Raw genomic sequence first — 19,631 nt, 5'->3', positions numbered from 1 at the left:
CTGCTGGATTACCACTGGAAGAACCTCTGTTGGCTTCGTGGACAGTAACCCCTGACCCAGCAGTCCGACTGTCATAGGACCCAGTCACTGTAGACCAGCTCTATTTACAGTCGGGAGAACTGCAGGATTACCACTGGAAGAGCCTCTGTTGGCTTCGTTGACAGTAACCCATGACCCAGCAGTCCATCTGCCATAGGACCCTGCCACAGTCACTGTAGGCCTGCTCAATTTTTTGTCAGGCCAGTAGAAGCCCCGTAGTAGCATTTCAGTAAAATAAATTATTACATTACATGCTTTATTGTAATGTTTGCCCCTAAGATCACTGTCACTTGCTGACTGGACTGGTGCTCGTTTTCCCTTTCCAACATGGAGGAGTTGGGGAGAACTAGACTAGCGATACACACGCTAAAAATCAGGGAGATGGGGACCCAACATTCTAAAACAAAACTGCCCCTGGTTGGAACCTTGGTCTGTTGCTATTTTCCACCTCCATCTATCGCCTTTATTTCTATCTTGGGACATAGACATAGTGACTCAAAGCATACTTCTCGACTTAGGCAGTTCAACTTGTTCTCCTCTCTTACCATACCTTGGCTCTTAGTGACTTATTTTTGGTTTAACTGTTTATATTAAGTTTTAGGTATTGAACTTAACACGTACCTTAGCCTACAACCCAATGGCCGGTGAGGAAAGCAGGTGTGCAAGTGGGTATGTAATGCAGTCATAGTTAGATTGAATATCCAATAACAACCTCCTCCACCCTCCCACCCACATCCGGTATTTATCATGGGTGAGGCATGTGTTCTGTGTGAGGGTAGTGGGTCAGCATGGGTTGAATCTGGGTTACCTGATATGTGATATTCGCAAGAGGCAGGCAGTCGAGACTGCTCACTGAGGGTGAGACTTAGTACGTTTACAAATATTGGACACGTTATCTCTCGGAGATCTCAGGATAAGATGCGTATGAGGGCGTCCCAGATGACTTCATATATGTGGGTGGAGTGCTTGTCGCTCATTGTAAATTTTTCCATGTCCCGCGTTTACCCAGAGGCGGCTTATTCAGTCACGTGGTGTAGGGTAGTGGCTGTTCCCCGAAATGTTATTATCAACTGATGGGCTGTAACTAGGGTCATGGCTATGTGATTACCCCTAATCAATTTGGGGATCATTGGAATAGGTATGGTTTGCCCAAGAGGATAACCGCTGGGTCTCGTGGGATGTGCATCCCAAAGTGATCATCAGTCTCTTTCAGGCACCTTTTCCCAGTAGCTATGGAGCTTGTGGCAGGGCCAAAGTAAGTGTAGCCAGATACCCATTGGCATCATACTCTCTCCAGCATTAGGCAGATTTTGCTGGGTTCCATTGTGCTACTTTTTTTAAGATTATATACTGATAAGTCTGAATTTTAAACAGAGTTTCCTGCTGGTGCATCAAGAGGCGAAGTAGAATCCCCTGTCGAAAGTTTTGTCCCAGTCCTTCTGTGTGAGATCATATCTCAACTCTCTCTCCCACCTTTTCTGCCATGGTGTCTTATCCCCGTTGGGGGAATCTGTGAGAAATCGGCAGAGAGTGGATATCAGGGCTCTGTTATCGGGTCCATCTTCAAACAATTTCTCTGGTCCCGGGAGAAGCCTAGCTGCCTTCTCCATCATAGTGGGATGGGGGGCCCAATGTTTTATTTGAGTGTGTGCTAACCGTTCAGTTTCATGAATCCAAATTGTTTTTTAACCTCTTCAAAGGAGAGAATTTGGTGGTTCTTGAAGAGGGAGCCTACCATAAGACATTTATGTTCTCACAATGTGTTAAACTAGGAGGGCGACTGCACTGGGGAAAAATCTGGGTTAATGACAATAGGTATGAACAGTGACAGAAATGAGGTGAAACCCATGCGGGTAGCAACTTTGTCCCTGACTGCCAGGGCTGCTCTTGTTACTGGTGAGAAGTAGAGGCCCTAGCTTCAAAGGGATTTCTTCATCCAGGGGATGTGCAATAATGGGAGTCCTGCTATGAGTTGATCGATATGGAACCATTTTGTTTGCGGATCTTTCTTGCCCCATTCTACGAAAATCCTGAGTTGAGCAGCCTGGTTGGATGAAGTGAGGTGGGATAGCTCCAGGCCACTCTGCCATACCAGTTTGCAGAGAATGCGGCCTTTATGTTGCAGAATAAACTTATTTAATAATGTTTGGAGGTGCATGAGAAAGGGTGCAGCAGTGGTAACAATATCGTTTGGAATAAGTAAAGGATCTGTGGCAGGAGTCTCATTTTACCCATCTCTAGATGCCCCAAACAGGAAAACTGCTTCAAACGCCAATGCTGTGTGTCTTACTGCAGTGATTTAAGAATGTGTGTCTAGTTGAGAGTGGTGACTTGGGCCAAGGGGGGGCCAATGAGAACGCCCAGGTATTTGACATGGCCTGACAACCAGCAAATCGGAATTAGGCGTTCCAAGATTTCTCTCTGTCCTGGGCAGTAGGAGAGCCTCTGATTTTGCGATGAGGATTTTAAAGTTGGAGACAGCCTGTAACATGCAAAGTTCCTGCAAGACTAGGGACATGGATCATTCAGGGTCCATTAAGGAGAGCATAATGTCATCCGCAAACATCATTAACTTAAAGACTCTACCCCTAGTTCTAGTACCTTGTATCACTTCAGCAGAGTGTACAGCTTCAGCAAAGGGCTTTAGCACTGGGGCAGATATAAGCGGCGAAAGCGGACAGCCTTGCTGAGTTCCGCGTTTGATATTAATGCATTGAGAAAAGGTGCCACTGACTCGTATTTTGGCCACCGGTGTCTGATGATTGGAAGTGACCCAGCAGAAAAACTGTGGTCCCATCCCCATTTTTGCCAAAACCTCTTTCATGTATGTCCAGTCTACCCTATCAAATGCCATTTCCACGCCTCCTTCTCAACAAAGAAGGAGGCAAGAGCCTCACACTGCTCATCTGACGATATTACGGCTGTATTAAGGGCTGTTGATAATTTAAGATCTTTCAGTATCAAAAAGATACTTTTGGAGGGGTTATTACTGCTCCTGATCTCATGCGCATAGTAAGTTGCCAGTTCAGTCTAAATAGCCCTATGGTATTGCTTAATGGCTTCCTGTTAGCACCCCTTCAAATTTGTGTCATAGTCCCTTCTCCAAGCTCTCTCCAGCCTTTTGCACGCTTTATGCAAGGAGGTGAGCTTAGCATTGTACCAGGGACAAGATTTGGTGTTACAACTTTTTGACCACTTTACAGGGATGAGAGAGTCCAGAGCACGGAGGATCCAATCCGACAATGATCTATCGGCCATGTCTGGGTCATCTGGAATGCTGGGCATGGTAGTGGAAAGGAGGCCGTGAAACTGAGTGATGTCACGTTTATGCCAAGGGCGTCTGAGTGAAAGATTCTGAGGCACGCTCCTCACGGGCACTACCCCAGAGAGCACCTCGTCCCCTTATGGAACTGCCCCAGTTATTAAATAATGAGGAGGCCAGCTACATCGGAGAAGGCGTGTGGACAGTCAGGAAAGAAAGGTTGGAAAAAAACTGGGTCCAGTAAATGGCCCGCCGAGTGCGTGGGACCCTGCACTAGTTGAGATAGATGACATGCCGCAAGATCGGCTAGGAAGTTGCCAATATCAGTATCTTGAGAGTTATTCAGATCACCAATACTGATAAAGTTGGCTGCTCTCATGGCTTAGGGGCTCACATCCTCAACAAGTGCAGCCCTAAACTCTTTGGAGGGCCCTGGCGGGCAGTAGATCAATAGGCCAGACATGGTGTAGCTAGCGCTGAATGCAATCCCAAAATGCGCGGACTCACACCCAGCCAGGGGCTCCTTGACGAGGGTGCAGCGATAGCAAGATTTAAAGATAACTGCTATTCCACCCCCTCTAGACTCCCTGTTAAGGGTCAGAATACTAAAAGCCATGGGAAGCACTAGACCTGGTTCAGCCACCATGTCAGTTGACAACCACGTCTCAGTTAAGAACAGAACATCCGGGGCTTCGTCCTGTAGCAGATCGTAGACATCTGCAAAATGTTTGGCTAGAGAGCGGCAGTTCAAGCTGAGAAGTTTGATCTCAGGACTAGTGCTGGGAGGGGGACAAGGGGGTACGATGGATGCCCAGGAGTTGAAGCCACAGTTTAAGCAGCAGTGGCCTTGCTAAAGTCTGTGGCCACTGAGATGACTATGTCCGGCTTCATCCTTTTCGGGCGAGACTCACATGGTTGTCGGTTGGTGAGATGTGGACCCAATCGGGTATGGTTGTGCAGACAGAAGGCCCTGTTCACTGGGTGGGGACGACCCAAGCAAGCCTGCAGTCATCGAATCAGAAATACCTCCCCCATGCACTCAGTGAGAGTTTAGGGCAGACCAGGGGTCGCATTAGGCCTTGTGTTCCTACAGGGGCCCCAAATGTTAAAATGTTTTATTAAGGGCTGGGGGAGGGGGGGCGGCTAGTTTACAAGTCCATGGGGCAGTTCCATAAGGGGACGAGGTGCTCTGCAATGGTGGTTAGGCCCCCTTGACGGAGCGTTCCAGCCACAATCAGTCCAATCTCTCCCTTGTTCGCACAGGCCAGGGCGCCTTTGACGGGGGTCGTCTGGAGCTCACAATGCTAGGGTGGGACAGGGCACTAAAATTGTTCACACGTGGCTGTGCCACATTATGCGAGGCTCTCCCCGTGCTGGGGAACGGAAGAGGCACCGCATGAGGTCCCACATGACTGATGCCGGGAATGGCAGACTTCCCTCTGCCACTTCAGGTGCTGGGTGGTGAAGGCCGTGGGTCGCTTGCTGGGTGGCGCAGCCAGGAGAAGGCTACCCTGCTGTCCAAAATGGTGAGTCTATGGTTTACCGCACTCTGCTCCCCATGCCGCCATTCAGATTGTAGGTATTGTCTCCCAATAGCACAGGAGAGGTGGTCCCCGGTCTCCTCTTGGGGCCACGGACCCGCTGGACGCACCTCAGCCCTCGACGGGTGCTTCCGGCAGGCTTTTACACCGGGGTAAAGTGGAGAGGCATGAGAAGGCGTCTACTCCAGTCCCCCTGCAGTCCATGCCCCTCCTTAGTGAATTATTTTTGTGTGACAACCCATTGCCTTCCTCATCAATTGATGTAATCTTTAACCTTCAGACCTACAGACCCTCTCAATGCATTCCCGCTGCCACTCATTCAGCTGGCTGTGCTGTTGATCTAATCTTCTCGGCTTCCATCCTAATCGATAACACAGGTGCCACCTCCCCCATGGTGTGGACAGAACACCATCTCAATCAATTCCCTATTTCATTTTGCATTTCCTTAATACCCTCTGAGTTAGCTAGTCCTGCATAGAAGGTTTGCCTTTAAAGAAAATTTGACACGGCAGCCATACCCACTGACCAAAGCGGTACAAAAGGGGGTGGTGATGGACGGAGCATCAGAACCAATCAAACACTCACACCCAGTCAACAGATCTGGGTTTGATCCATCACCGTTCTTTAGCCCACTCTGCCACCCCAGTTCAGACCTGGCCATATGCAAATCAGTCTGACCCTGTGCCTCATGGGAACAGTCCAGCCCGAACTGCCAAGCCATGCCTTCCCTGGACCGGAAACAAGCTTCCTAGGATACTGGGTACTGCTATACCCACTGACCAAGCTGGAACCTGAGGCATGGTCCCTTGAGACATAACCCTGACCTGTCACAGATTTCCTCAATTATTAGATATCATTCATCATCAGTCTTCTTGTTCCCACAGAATCAGTTAATATCAGGAAGAGCCGAACAACAACCAGTGGTTCTCCCTCTGCCTCCACGCGGGAAACCGCTTACCCATCATTTTGAACTTTGATAGCAGGACACTTACTGTGGTCATTCCCATGGATACTACAAACTCCAGCTTTTTAGAAAAACAATGTCTCACCAGGGAGAGTTAACTACTTTACTTACAAATTAAGAGCACTTCTAATTGTGGATGTGAGCTCATGAGCTGGCTGGAAACTGCTAAACTGCACATTTGAAAAACAGAACTTTCCAATTCCACTATTACAGGAAAAAACAGGAACATCTAGGAAAGCTTTCTTGTTTATTTCACTGGGCCTGCCCCTACCTCAGCACATGCTGCAGCACTTCTGATGGAGGGCAAAGTACGGCATCTACACCGTGCAAATTGTGGTGCAAATCTTCAGACGACAGCTGCACTCCGAGGATGGATCTTTGTCTAGAAATGATGCTGGACATCAACAAGTTTGCAACATCTCAATAACAGTGAAGCAGATCTTGCCACACAATAGTGACAGAGAATAGTAGATTTGCAAACCATGAATATTTTTTATTAGTAAAGTTACAAGCTTAAATCAATCAGTTAGTCAGAATTAAGTAATTACCTGATCACAGCAGGATAGAATACCAGCCTCCCATGTCAACAACAAATGTAAAGCCAAGTTATTTGAAGACACAATAGGCAAACACAAAGGATTCAGTGTCCCTTGAAGGGAAACTCCCTAATGCTAAACTAAGATTTTGGGTAAAGCCGGGGAAATTCGTATGCAGCATGTGTCTGCAAATACAGTACCTCAAATAAAACCAAATGAAGGTTCCAATCAAGAAAAGCAGAAATGTGCTACTTTGAGCGATTAACTCTATGAGCAGAAATAAAAGCAGCATCGGGTCTCAAGAGTAGGAAAGGGCTCTACGCCTTTGGGGAGTGGAGTTGACCTAATGAATAGGGTGGTCGACCTCAAATCTGGGGAACCGGGTTCGAGTCTCGGCAAGGACGCGTAACATCCTGTGATTCTGGGCAAATCACTTCATCTCCCCGTACCTAACAAAAATGAATGTGTCCTCATGTAACGCAACTGGTTCTCGTGTAAAGCGCTCGGATACCCCATACCTTATGGTCAGGTTTGCACTATATAAAACTACGTAAAAAAAGGTAGACAGGAATAAGTCTAACTAATTAAGATCAGTGAAATACAATCAAAACATGAAATTCAACAAAAATAGACATACTGTACAGTCCCCACAGAGTAGAAACCAGTCTAAATGTAAAATTCACAGTGCGCTTGGCGGGGACCCACTTCACATGAGTCTCACAATGCCTCAGTTCCTGCTTCAGTTCCTTTGCCTTGCAAGATGTCGCACAAGGAAGGATTTCTTCTCCAAACAAACTGGAGCATTTAGGCTTCCGTCTGGAAATCTCAATGCATCAATCGTGTGAATGACCTCGGATCAATGCAGTTGTTTCCTCTTGCTTTCAACAGCCGTGTCTCTAAAAGTAAATCTTCCCACTACTTCCGCCCGACCTATTAGTGCTGCTACTCAGCGCATGTATATTCTCACAACTGGTTTATGGTTTACCTGAGCCTCCTCAAAAATGCCCTATGGGAAACAGTCTAACCAGAACCTTTCACCCAGACTCATCTGCAGTTTTGAAAATTTGATTCTGTCACCTCGGTCTGGTAAAGGCCACATTGCCTTCCCTTGCCGCATCACATTCTGTTTACGGCCTTCTACTTTGTATATCATGCACATTAACACACTGGACCTTCTGTGCAGTTTAAAGAACATGAAGCCATATCTGTCCATGTGTAAACTTTGCAGTATGTTCCAGGGCCTAAAGATGATTTCCAAGTATAAGTGAACTTGTATTGGCAACCGTGCAGACTCTACCACTTGATCTGCAGTTTACCACTGAGAGAGAGCGAGGGAGAAGGAGAAGGAGAGGGAGCGGGAGAGAGAGGAAGAGAGAGAGAGAGAGAGGAATATGTGGATTCACTAAAAGTGATGTTGTGGTGGCGATAGGGGCTTGTAAATATGCCACCTGGTCTTAAACAGGCACAACGAGAAGAAATGCTTTAATTCTCCTCTTTTTTGCTGTTTCCATGTTTGCTACACACATAGAAACTGCAAAATGCCATTGATTAATGATGTGCAGAAAGGGTCACCTTCCTGCACATAAACAATGAAAGGGCATTTTGGTGCTACTTCCTGCACATAAACAATCCCCAATAAAATGAAGTTTTGCAACTGCATTGCGCAAAACAACTTGAAGTTGTTAAACGCCCTGAATGATTGTTTATGTGCAGGAAGAGAGACCTTCCTGGACATAAACAATCATTTCCCCCAGCGCAAACACCCTTGCACTATGTTTATTTATCTGGATATGTTTTATGATTTATGTAGTTTTATGAATCTTGAATCTGAAATAAACTTTTTGGAGGATGTTTCTTAAATATACGGATAGGGAGTTTCTCTCTGCATGTGGGACCAGTGTTTAATTTAGTTTTTTTTGTCCAGCTACACCATGCCTCGAATGCCAAACCCCACTTATGAAATCTGATTTAGGAGGCCTGTCTTAACCAGGGCAGACCTCCCTCTGCACTGTTAGCAGTGGCCTTGTGGTGGATTCACCGCCACCAGTGATTGTGCACTGGAGGAGCCGCTGAAGGCTCCACTGGAGCATTATTAGCGGTAGCACCACCACGAAGGCCTTCACGAAGAGTGCTTAAGACATTACAGTGGGTCAGGTAAGCTGTGTAAAACAGCGGCTATGAAATTAGGAACAACCAGGGAAATTTGAATATTATGACTCTGATAGTAGCTTCTGATTTCTACCGGGGACCTTAGGGTCCCGCCTGTAGTACCTGTTAACTCATGTTAACTCTGCCCTCTGTAGGTACCGGTACCCTTAGTTTTAGTAACTCCGGGAGGCTGAGTAACCGGGTGATACCCTGGGGCACTCAGAATGAGGCCCTCAACAGGCACAGGAACCACCAGTTGGGCAGAGCTGTTCCTCTTACCGGTTTATAGTGAAGCAGCTGTCCCTTCCAGACCCCAACAGATCTCCTAAGGAGTGGTTTGCCCACTCTAAGTGCGCAATGACTGTTTGGCCGGCCCTTTGTGGCTGTCCAAAACAGTCATGCTCACTTCGCATGTTCTCCATGTAGGCTGCATTACAGCCTGCGTGGAGAACATGCCCAGGCCCCCACTCCCTGGCTGAGTGCCGATCCATAGCACTTAGACCAATCACAACGCTGTGTTGCAGCGTTGCGATTTGCTTAGGGGAGGGAGCCTAGCTGCTTCCTGTTCCGGCCCCAAACTCAGAGGAGAGACTGAGGCGCCGTGCGGGAAAGCGGTGAGAAGGTACGTTTTTAACTTTTTTTTTTTTACATCACCCTCTCAGCCTCTCCCGCTCCTGCCCGCCCCCCGCCCCACTACGGATCCGTGCCAGCCACAACTGTCACTGAAACGCCTACAGATGGAGGCTACAGAGGTAACATACTTCTAAAAGGTGGGTGGGACTAGCAGGGGACCCCTTCAACATTCCTTACAGGGGAGGCCCTGCAGTGTTGTTACGCCACTGCCCCTAATCACTCGATTCCCCCTCACATGGGCACTGATGGATCCTCAGCCCAAGACTCTAGTCCCTTGCTGATGTACATTTACCGGAAGAATGTTCTAACCACATGTGAGATATCGCGTGCTCCAAGACACACATTAAAAGTATTCCTATAAGCCAAGTGTCCTGTAGGCTGTTCTGGGTGCACAAGTGCCTTTGTACCCATGATTTTATGGATGGACAATACTATGAAACATTGCATTTTGGATTCTGTAGTGTCTGTTCACTTTATTGTTCTCAACCATTGTAAATTTGAGGCTGTGACTGGAAGTCTACAGGTGCTTTGGCCGGTATGGTTTGTTTGTTTCCTGTCCTCTTGTGTCTTTCTGACATTCCATCTGGGGTTAGAACCTCCTTAAAGGCACAGGTCAAGGGTCACTAGGTCTTTAATCCCATACTCTAATCTGCAACTTTACAGATCCACCTGATTACAGATCTGGTTGGAGATTGTCATATACAGCTGAGCCTTATCCTTAATGTATATACCTCTTCTTACAGATTTACTTTAGTTTATATAATCTTTGTACACAGTCCTGATTATATGAAATTAGACACATAGGGACCTATTAGGATGGCGGGCGGACTTTTGTCCGCCCTCCACCCTAGCAGTGCTGGGACCGGCCGCCAGTGGTGCGGCGGTCCCGCACCGGCAATTAGGATGCCGCCGTGGCGGTGGCATCCTCTATTAGCAGCATTGTGGCGGGCAGTGCTCACAGCACCACCCGCCACAATGCTGGGAATGCACGTTGTGCGTTGTCGCGCGCAAGGTGACAGGCACCGCGCGGTGCCTGCCACCTTGTCCATGACAATGTACCCCCCATGTGCACCCCCCACCACCCGAATACCCTGGGGGCCCGCAAAGGGCCCCCGTAAGAAAAATCCGCATGGCTTTCCATGGCGGGGTCTCCGCCATGGAAAGCCCTGCACTGCTGCCCATGCTATTATGAATGGCGGTGTCTAGCAGACACTGCCACGATATCTAGCCCCTTTTCCGCCCGGCTGACTGGTCAACCAGCGGAAAACGGCGGACGGTCTTTCGGTCCGCCGGGTCCCCCCGCCATACTAATATGGCGGGGGGGAAATGGGTGGCGGGTGGGGTATGATGTAGGGGGATCACCACTGTCATGCGGGCGGTGGCGATCCGCCCTACATCCTAATAGACCCTATAGTATCTAGGCGCCAATAATGGAGGTTGCTCTGAGAACAAAAGATATGAATCTTAAGTATAAACACACATACACACACACACACGTTACCCCCTGAGTATAGATGCGAAGTATTAATTTGCTGCTAGTAGAGGCGTGTATAGGCCGCATTACTGAGCTCACTATCTTTTAACAACAGACAGAGGACTTCCTAGCAATAAATGGCATATGAGCGAACTGGCAGAAGATGACCTCCTGAGCTGTTATTGGTATTAGAAACTCTGAAAAAAAATATTAGAAAGTGTTTTTTTTTAAAAATCAGCAACTTCATGATAAATCGATAAATTATGTTTTCCTTTCTAACAAATTAAACTCTTAAGGTTGCAGGCTTTATAGTCTGAAAGCCTCTTCCTATTGACCAAAGAGGATGGGTGTATAACCCATGATAATTTACAATGCCATTGACATATCTGCTTTTATTACAGAAAGAACAAGACCTTTTCTGCCAGATGGCTTTCTGCGATTGGCTGGAGAATAAGCGCTTTGAAGAAAAGTGTAAGAAGGCATCCTTGGAAGCTGGACTATCTCCAGACACTGACAGCCACGGCCCACGCAGAACTAAAAAAAGGCATGGGATCATCGAAAAACTGCTTCACAAAGCTGAGCAGTATCAAAGAGAAGTCGTGGTGCATCCTCCACCTGAGCCTCAGAAGGAGGAGACTGGTTCTACTGGGAAGTCTCCAACAAAAGGTAAAAGTCCACCACATCCAGTGGTACCCGATAGAAAGGCGGCAGAGAGGAAGACGCCAGTCAAAGAAGATCTGAAGGAAAAGATGTTTTATGATGCCACACAGCGTACAAGTACTGGCCTCAAGAAGGAAATCACACTAGAGGATCTGAAGAACTTTGACTTCGGATCCTATCTGTCCTACGCCAAAGATATGTTTGATAAACCAAATATTCAACTACACAGCAGGGGAAGCATCTCCCCGCCAACCAAGTTAACCAAAGACGAAATGAGGAGAAGCGTTGTGCCAAGGGCTGCATTGCATAGAATAAAAATGCCAGAGGAATTCAAGGCAAACCACATTTTTGACGTCAAGAGGAAACGAATGCCGGCTCAAGGATTTAGACAGGAGTCAGAAGTGGGAATGCACCTTCGGGAAACCTTAGATCCATTTGGCATGGGTGCAGGCGAGCCCAGGCCCTCCTCCACAGCAAGTTACAGTAGTAGCTAGGAACATACAGAAGCGTTGTGAAGAAGTGTCAAATAATAGCCCAGCTACCTGTCAATTTGTGTATGAGTTCAGGTAAAATACACAGGCAATATTTACCATGGGTGAAGCAGTATCTTGTTCCATTTCGTTTGAGACGTAAGGCTGTGATGATGGGTTCCAAAGGGTGCAGTGTTTTCTGTGGCAGCTGTCCTAAACTGTGAAATAATGTAAGATCACAAACTAGGCAGATTTTTTTAAATATATTTATTTTTTATATTTTAAAAAATTACAAAAGGACACAATGACCCATGCTAAAGAGTGTGAACATGATGTTTAGAAAGTACAATAAAATGGTCAAATACATAATAAATATATATTTTATTGAATTTATAGAAAACAAATAAACATATACTAGCTAAGCTTTAGACAGGAATTCTGTAGTTAATCATACATCATAACATATCTTCAAGTAATGAAACTGGGCAGCACATTCATAATCAAGGTACAATCCCGCACATAGCCATAGATTTTAATATTTTATTGAGAAGGCGGTTCCTTTGCCTCTCCCTGTCCAGTAGTGCAGTCAATTCCCTCCAATCGCTTAGATCTTTTGTTAATTTATCATCATTGTACACTCTTGTCGTAAAGATCTGTTCCACCGCCACCTATTGTCTGCGGTGATGTAAGTACCCATCAAAGGACAAGCTTGAGATTTGCATCCAACTCTTTGCTGGAAGAAGGGAAAGCGATACCGTATACATTTGATACAGGCTAAGTAGACACTGAGTCAAGGAGGCAGACATCTTAATGTGTTACTTCACAGCCACAGGACTCTTCCACCATCAGGAATAGTCAGATGATATGTATAGAATCTGCATTTCTTTCAAGGTACCTGGGACAGCTGTCTGTATGAGATGGATACACATTTTACAGTATTAAAAGGGCAAAGTAGGTCCTGTGTCTGGACTTATATTGTGTGTAGTAATATCGAGTGGTGTTACAGTTGCTATAGTTTTGTCATAGTTAAGTCTTCTATTCCATTCCGTTCAGTCTAGTATCTGCTCCCCAACATCTTTGCAACTTGGCTCGACCATCCATCTTGTCTCATCTCTACAGGGCTTGTTGTAAAGCATCAAGATAGCTACCACCCTTGGGGCGAAATACTGCGCTTAACCTGCGCCGACTACATGGGGTGCTAGGCAGAGTAGATACTATATGAGAGGATTCGGCAATATTATCCCTAGATAACCCATGAGGCCTTCGACATGGTCGAATGGCCATATCGATTTGCAGTCCTGGAAAGACTAGGGTTTGGGCCTGAATTCTTGGCGTTGCTCTGATTATTGCATGCAGACCCACTGGCGCAGATGGTGGTGAATGGTCGAGCCTCACACTCGTTCCTTCTCACGCAGGGTACAAAACAGGGCTGCCCCCCTATTGCCGCTAATTTTCTTGCTCATCCTTGAACCACTAGTGACATGGGTCAGAGGAGACCTGCATATCCGAGGTCTCCGATGGACTGCTGACTGGGAAGACAGAATATCTCTGTATGCTGATGACACGTTATATGTCGCAGCACCGTGCTTCTCTATCCATAGAATTATCAACATTTTAACAAATTTCGGCAAATGCTCCGGGTATAAGATCAACTGGTCCAAATCCACTGTCTATATACTGCGAGGTCCGACCCCAGTTCTGTCATCTGGATGTGCGGTATAAATCTATCCACAGACCCTGATCTCTTTCACACCCATAATTTGCTAGTCCCCTTGCAACGACTGCAAAGAGACGTCAAACACTTGATATCATTACCGCTCTCCTTACTGGGTCGAGCAGCTCTCTTTAAAATGAAAGCGCTCCCGAGATTCCTTTATGCGCTACAGAATAGCCGTACCGGGTACATGAATCTTATTTCAGAGCAATACAAAATGAGGTTAGGACCTTGCTTTGAGACGGGAAACCTCTGAGGATAGCCACACGCAAGATTGTGAGAGGGTGGTATGATGGAGGGATCACATGACCTAATATTCAGGTTTACTACTGGGCGGCACAATTAGCAGTAGTCAATCAATCAGTGCACTGCTCGCAAGATGACCCCGCATATCAAATGGACAGACACATTCTGGGACCAGAGGGATATGCCCGAGCACTATATACCAACCCCAAACATCACACCATGACTGGCCCCTGGGAACACACAGTTGCACTTTGGCCCAAGGTACACAAGGCTTTAGGATGGCACGCCAAAATAACCCAAGCTACACCACTCTGGGACACTGAAACACTCGGACTACTACGTAACTGCCCAGGTTTTGACAGTTGGGATCATATAGGAATCTCTAAAGTGGGAGACATGTGAACCAGAGGCGATGTCGTCCCACTTACGGACCTACAGCGAGAATATGGCCTAGCAAACTCGGAAACATTCCGGTACCTACAAATAAGACACGTCCTACATACTGCCATACCGCGAGGAAGCAACATCCTGGAGGCAACCCCACTAGAGGACAGATTATTAACTGACTACCTACATTGTAGAGCAATCTCCCTGACTTATCAAAAAATAATAAATAACTCCACTGACTCCCTCCAATGGCTTCGTGAAAGCTGGCACATAGACTTAGGGATATTAGAAGATGAACACTGGCTGGAGGCCATGGCTTCCCCCAAAGACTCAGCGAAATCGTAAAAACTCAGACTAGTTCAACTAAAATTATTTCACATATCCTACCTATCACGTAATACCTTAGTGAAAATGGTAAGAGTGTTAGATTCCAAGTGCCGTAGAGGTTGCGGGCGGGAGGGATCTTTCTGTCATATTCTATGGGAATGTCCGGAGATTAGGACCTATTGGGAGGTTACAATACAGTGCTTACAAGGGGCGTGAGGGGTAGACTTGCAGCCTTCGCCTAAATGGTGTATTCTCAATGTATGCGATGATACAGATCTCAACTGCAAAGAATGAATTTGGGCAACTATGGAGGCAATGATTGCTAAACAAAATGTGGCCCAGAGATGAGGGACATCAACAACGCCTACACTAGCAGAATGTAAGCAAGACATGAACTGGTGCATGGTGGCAGAGAAATCCGTATATGAAAGCAGGGGATGCCCTAAGAAATGGGAGCAGATTTGGGGAAAATGGAATACTCACAGACAGAACATATGCATCCCCCGTCCTCCGTGTTGGGGGGCATGGCTCCAGGAGTGGCCGTCCGGGAACGACTGGATAGTTGAACCTGAAATAGGATATAAGATCTAGAGCGGGACAATTGCAATACTCTGCTGTATTGATACTCTAACCGCACTTGGCTGCTTGCAACGATTTTTTAATGTGATGCTTTATACTATGTTTAATAAAAATAAATTTAAAAAAAGATGGCTATCACCCCTCACCTGGAAGTGAAGTTACATTAACCTCAAGTGTCCTTCAAAGGAAACCCTCCCACATAAGCCCAGCAGTAGTAACCAGGCAAGCGTATCAAAAACTATCCTGGTTGGGTTTTGAACTTGTCGTTTGCTTCCTTGACTGTCCGAAAATTGTCTTGATCATTTAAATCACCCATTACCTAACATTTACCACAAATCCATTCTTCAACGCTCATTTAATTTCTGAGTCTATGAAGCCACATAGGCCTCAAATTTCAGTGTCTGTGGAAATGGGTAAAAGAACTTAAAAAATTTGCAAGACCATTCAGCATAGCCATTTCCAAGAAGGACATCCTCTTATATTTTTTCTAGTATTAATTGTACCACAAGCCCATTGAGGGGTGGGGGCTACAAGCCAATATGGTTGCCTTCCACTCCATTTTAGGAATGGTTGGAATATCCTTGTTTAAAACCTTCCAGTTGACTGGGCGGTTAAACGCCACTTTTCCCTTCGCTCTGTCATAACAGTTTCATATTGCTTCCGATTTCATCTAGAGTCTTTATTGGGAAGAAGACCTTTCAGAGTATGTGTCTTATTTTCTCACTGAGCTACTTAATTAGTAAGGAGCGATAATAGGTCATATCAAATGTGCTATAATTTCTGAAATATCTGTCCTGAAGCCAACTGGTCTTGATACCCAAGGATAGGTCTGGTTTCTGGTCATACTGCAGGGGTTAGTTTACCTACTAAATGGACACCAAGATTTAACAACTCAGATTTAGCTTCCAATAAAATGTTGAACATTAATCTGAAAGGGAAATTAACAACTTTTATTATCTTCCCCTGATTATAATTACATGCCGCTGGCTCCCTGTCTGCATAGTTGATGGCAAACCATCTCAGGAAAAATCCTAGATGCACTCATAAGGACACTGTGATTTAAGTGGCCAAAGCTAAGGGAAAATTTGCTAAACCACCCGGGCCTATTTCTTTTAAGTGCTCCCTGAAATACGGTCGAGCCCACCCTGACCTTTAGAACTCAGGGTGAACCCGATGATGAAGCATGACACTACTAGAGTGTGTGAGGGTTATTTAAAAAAAAGTAATTGCTTCCTTCACCGCGCATGAGCGGTTCGTGCCCTGTGAGTTGAGAATAGTGCCTATACTAGGTGGGATACCATTGTGGATCATTCTCTGAAAGGCAGCCTGGGGAAGGGTGTCAAATGAATGTTGCATAGTGTACATGCATCACAGCAAAAACGCTATCTAGGCCACGGCCACTTTACCCATCAGGGACAGAGGGAGGGTATTCCAAAATTGCACCGACGCACATGACTGTGATTCAATCAATATTATAATGCTTTCGCTTTTGGGAGTTGCACACCACCATGATCCCCAGATAACGGAACTGATCAGTTTCCCAGCGCTGTGGCAGGGCGGGCATGGAGGCTGGTTCACGGGCAGCCAAAGCAACCAGCATGAATAACAGCGATTTGCCATGATTAATTTTAAGACCCATAAGGTCCCCAAAAGCATCCAAATATTGTGGGAGAAGAGGAAGGACTACCAGAGGGCCGTAAGATAAAAGGGGGTGCCATCTGCATAAAGAGAAACCAGATGATTATTATCCCCCACCTGATCCCCATTCCAGCATAGTCTGATCGAATTTGTATTGCCAGGGGCTCGAGTGCTATGGCAAAGAGAAGAGGCGATAAGGGGCAACCCTGACACGTACCTCTACCCACCACCTAAGAGCCAGAGCACAAGTGACTGTGACTAACCTTCAACCTGGCCATTGGTGCAGTATACAACAAACTTACCCATGCCCGAAAGTGCCTACCAAACCCCATTTCCTCCAACACTCTCATAAGATAGTGCCAATCCACTGTGTCAAACACCGTAGCAATAACAATGGATACCATGGCCAATTTCTTCTCCCTACCCTCCACTTCATGCAGAACATGCATCAGTCGTCTCAGGTTCATGGCAATATTACTTCCCGGGATAAAACTGCACTGATCCTCATGGACCAATTGAGAAATCACCGGGCGCAGCCTAATGGCCAATGCCTTACAAAGAACCTTTGTATTCGTGTTTATCACTGTGAGTGGATGATAAGCGTATGGATCTGAGGCGGCATCACCAGGCTTCAAAACCATAGAGATGCAGCCCTCCCACATAGACGGGGGCAGCATGCCGGTGTTTCGGTCCTCCTGATACACCTCAAACAGCCACTGTGTGAGGACCGGGGTAAAATCCTGATAAAACTCTGCGGGGAAGCCATTGTTTCTTGGTGTCTTCCCTACAGCAGCCAAGCAAGGGCTAGTCTGCCTCCTCCAGTGTTAGATCACCATCTAGTTCTTGGGCTGCAACATCCTCCAACCTTGGAATTGGTAGATCTGCCATAAAATCAGTTACACTCTCTGAGTTCAGCCACCAAGGGCTACAATACACCTGTACCAGGTGGTCCCTAAGGGTCTTCACAGTTCTGTGTGTAAACATCTTGCCCCTGGGGAGTCGTAAGATGAAGAACAGGAGAACGGGCGTTTCCCGGTGTGTTATCCAAGCCAAAAGCTGCCCAGAATTCAATAGCCTCAACATGCGGCTGGTATCAACCCCACTTAGCGCCCCCTCTGCCTGCTCATGGCACAGCGCCCTAACAGGAGAACTAAAACTCCCTGGCCTGGCTGTGACGACTGTCAAGACACTACGTGCACCACCCTGTACTGTGGACGACCTCCTAGCCAGACCCTGCTGCCTCTTCTTCCCTTAAAGTGTCACTGCGCCTGCCAGGGCTCCAGGTCCCCAATCCCCTCCTCTGTCCAGGCCCAGTCCCGCCCCTCCAAGGACCGAGTCCTGTAGAGTGGAAGCAGCAAGACCAACAAAAGTGAATCAAAGGAAGGGAGAGTAAACCAATAATTTAAAAAGAATAAGTGGCACACTGTGAAGAGAAAGAGCACAATTTACTTTTTCCTGAACTTCCAGTAGCATATGAACTTTTAAAAGGCAGACACCTATAATACTGTCAATTATGATTTTAAGAAATCAGCAACATGCCACCTAAATCAGGAGCATTGGTATGTTTGCGAACTGAAAATAAATGCAATACTTTTGTACATAATTTAAATGGGATTTTTTGGAACCTTTTAAATTAAATGTCTTTATCGTAGCTTTCTTGTGCTTAACTTTCCAAGTCAAGCTCTTATCAGTTCAGGAGTATTGCCGTTTGCACACTTATTTAAATGGCAGACATTTTTAAGTGTAATATTTTCAACCCCAACACATTTAGGCAGTAGGCTACCGCCTTTTAGCAATTTCTAACACCTACTGATTATGCAGCCTGTTCCTCCTGCTTTTTAGGACGAAGCCTACCAGACAGTGCAGGTGTCTGGATTGCTAACAACTTCTTGGGGACATTCTGAAAGCTTCTCTAGGAATTCATTCCACTCATTGCTTACCAATGGCTTTGTGTTTTGTAACTCACAATTGCTTGCTATTTGCTGGCTTTATTTGTTTTAGGCTGTCCAGCTTGAGTTCGCCCCTCCGGTGGAGCATAGCTTATTTACTGTATTCTTCCACAAGTGCTCGCTTTCTGTAAAGTGACCTTCAAATCTTGTTCTTGTCACATTTGCTGTGCATTCAAAGACAGAGGTCAGATGTCAGGATCTGTCTTCTGATGGAGCTCGGTGTTTACTTTTCTTTCTCTGTCTTCAAAGTGAGAGGATTTATGTGACAATCTTACTGGGAAAGTGTAAAAGGAAATGCTTTATTTTCTAGCAAACAACAACAATTAAATGTCAGTCAATGAACTTTACAGATATTTCAGACTATATCAAAATTAGGATAGCAAAAATTAAGCACTTTTTTTGTAATTCTGAAGTGTGGTGGGTGTACTGGCATGCCACGCAGTTTCCATGTGTGTAGTGACCTACTGGTTGTTAATGATCCCATAAGGTTTGCTGAGTCTGAATTGGTGGTGATGGTGTTTTCGCATGGACCAGTTTGCCGCGGATGGTTGAGTTCCTCTTGAATGCGAACAGGGGTGCGAGCCATTGTTTCCCTGCTCCATTCAGGATGCACCAGTGCTTTTGTATTATGGTTTGGACTTTGTTAAAAATAGGGTGTATGTCGTGACACATACAACCCTCTCATTCTCCTGTTTTTCTTGATGTTCCAAAAGGGCCTCTCGGTTATTGTTTCGTGCCCCTACAAGGGTCCCTCATTCCCCCCTTCCCATGGGACATCCCAAACCCTAACCTGGGGAAGATTCTGAGCTGGACTCACAGTATTTGTTTTTGATGTGCACCTCGTTTGCAGTGACACGTGTTCCCATCCACATGAATTACAATGTTTATCTACATAGTGCAAGTCTAAGTCTTCTATTCTCTTGGAGTTAAAACCCTTTGTTAACCATTATTTTACAGTTTTCAAGTTTCCACAGTAGTGTTTGACAAAGGTCAACCTACCTGGTGGATATATCTTAGTCTTTAGAGACTAGATAGGAGCCCTTAAATCATGTTCTCATGAATGC

General features: G+C 46.1%; 1 protein-coding gene across 2 annotated transcripts in view; it reads left to right on the top strand.

Moving 5' to 3' along the window:
* ANKRD53 (ankyrin repeat domain 53) overlaps positions 1–14,569 on the top strand; it is a 159,807-nt gene extending 145,238 nt beyond the window's left edge. For both annotated transcript variants that reach the window (XM_085642707.1, XM_085642708.1), the window contains one exon: positions 10,999–14,569. In XM_085642707.1, coding sequence (XP_085498833.1) covers positions 10,999–11,751 — 753 coding nt within the window. In that variant the 3' untranslated portion in view covers positions 11,752–14,569. The remainder of the gene's footprint in view (positions 1–10,998) is intronic.
* Positions 14,570–19,631: the final 5,062 nt, after the last annotated feature.

This window comes from Triturus cristatus, chromosome 2_2 (assembly GCF_964204655.1).
Source record: "Triturus cristatus chromosome 2_2, aTriCri1.1, whole genome shotgun sequence".
Taxonomy (NCBI): domain Eukaryota; kingdom Metazoa; phylum Chordata; class Amphibia; order Caudata; family Salamandridae; genus Triturus; species Triturus cristatus.
The sequence above is the reverse complement of the archived record's forward strand: the minus strand, read 5'-3'. Positions and strand labels throughout refer to the sequence as shown.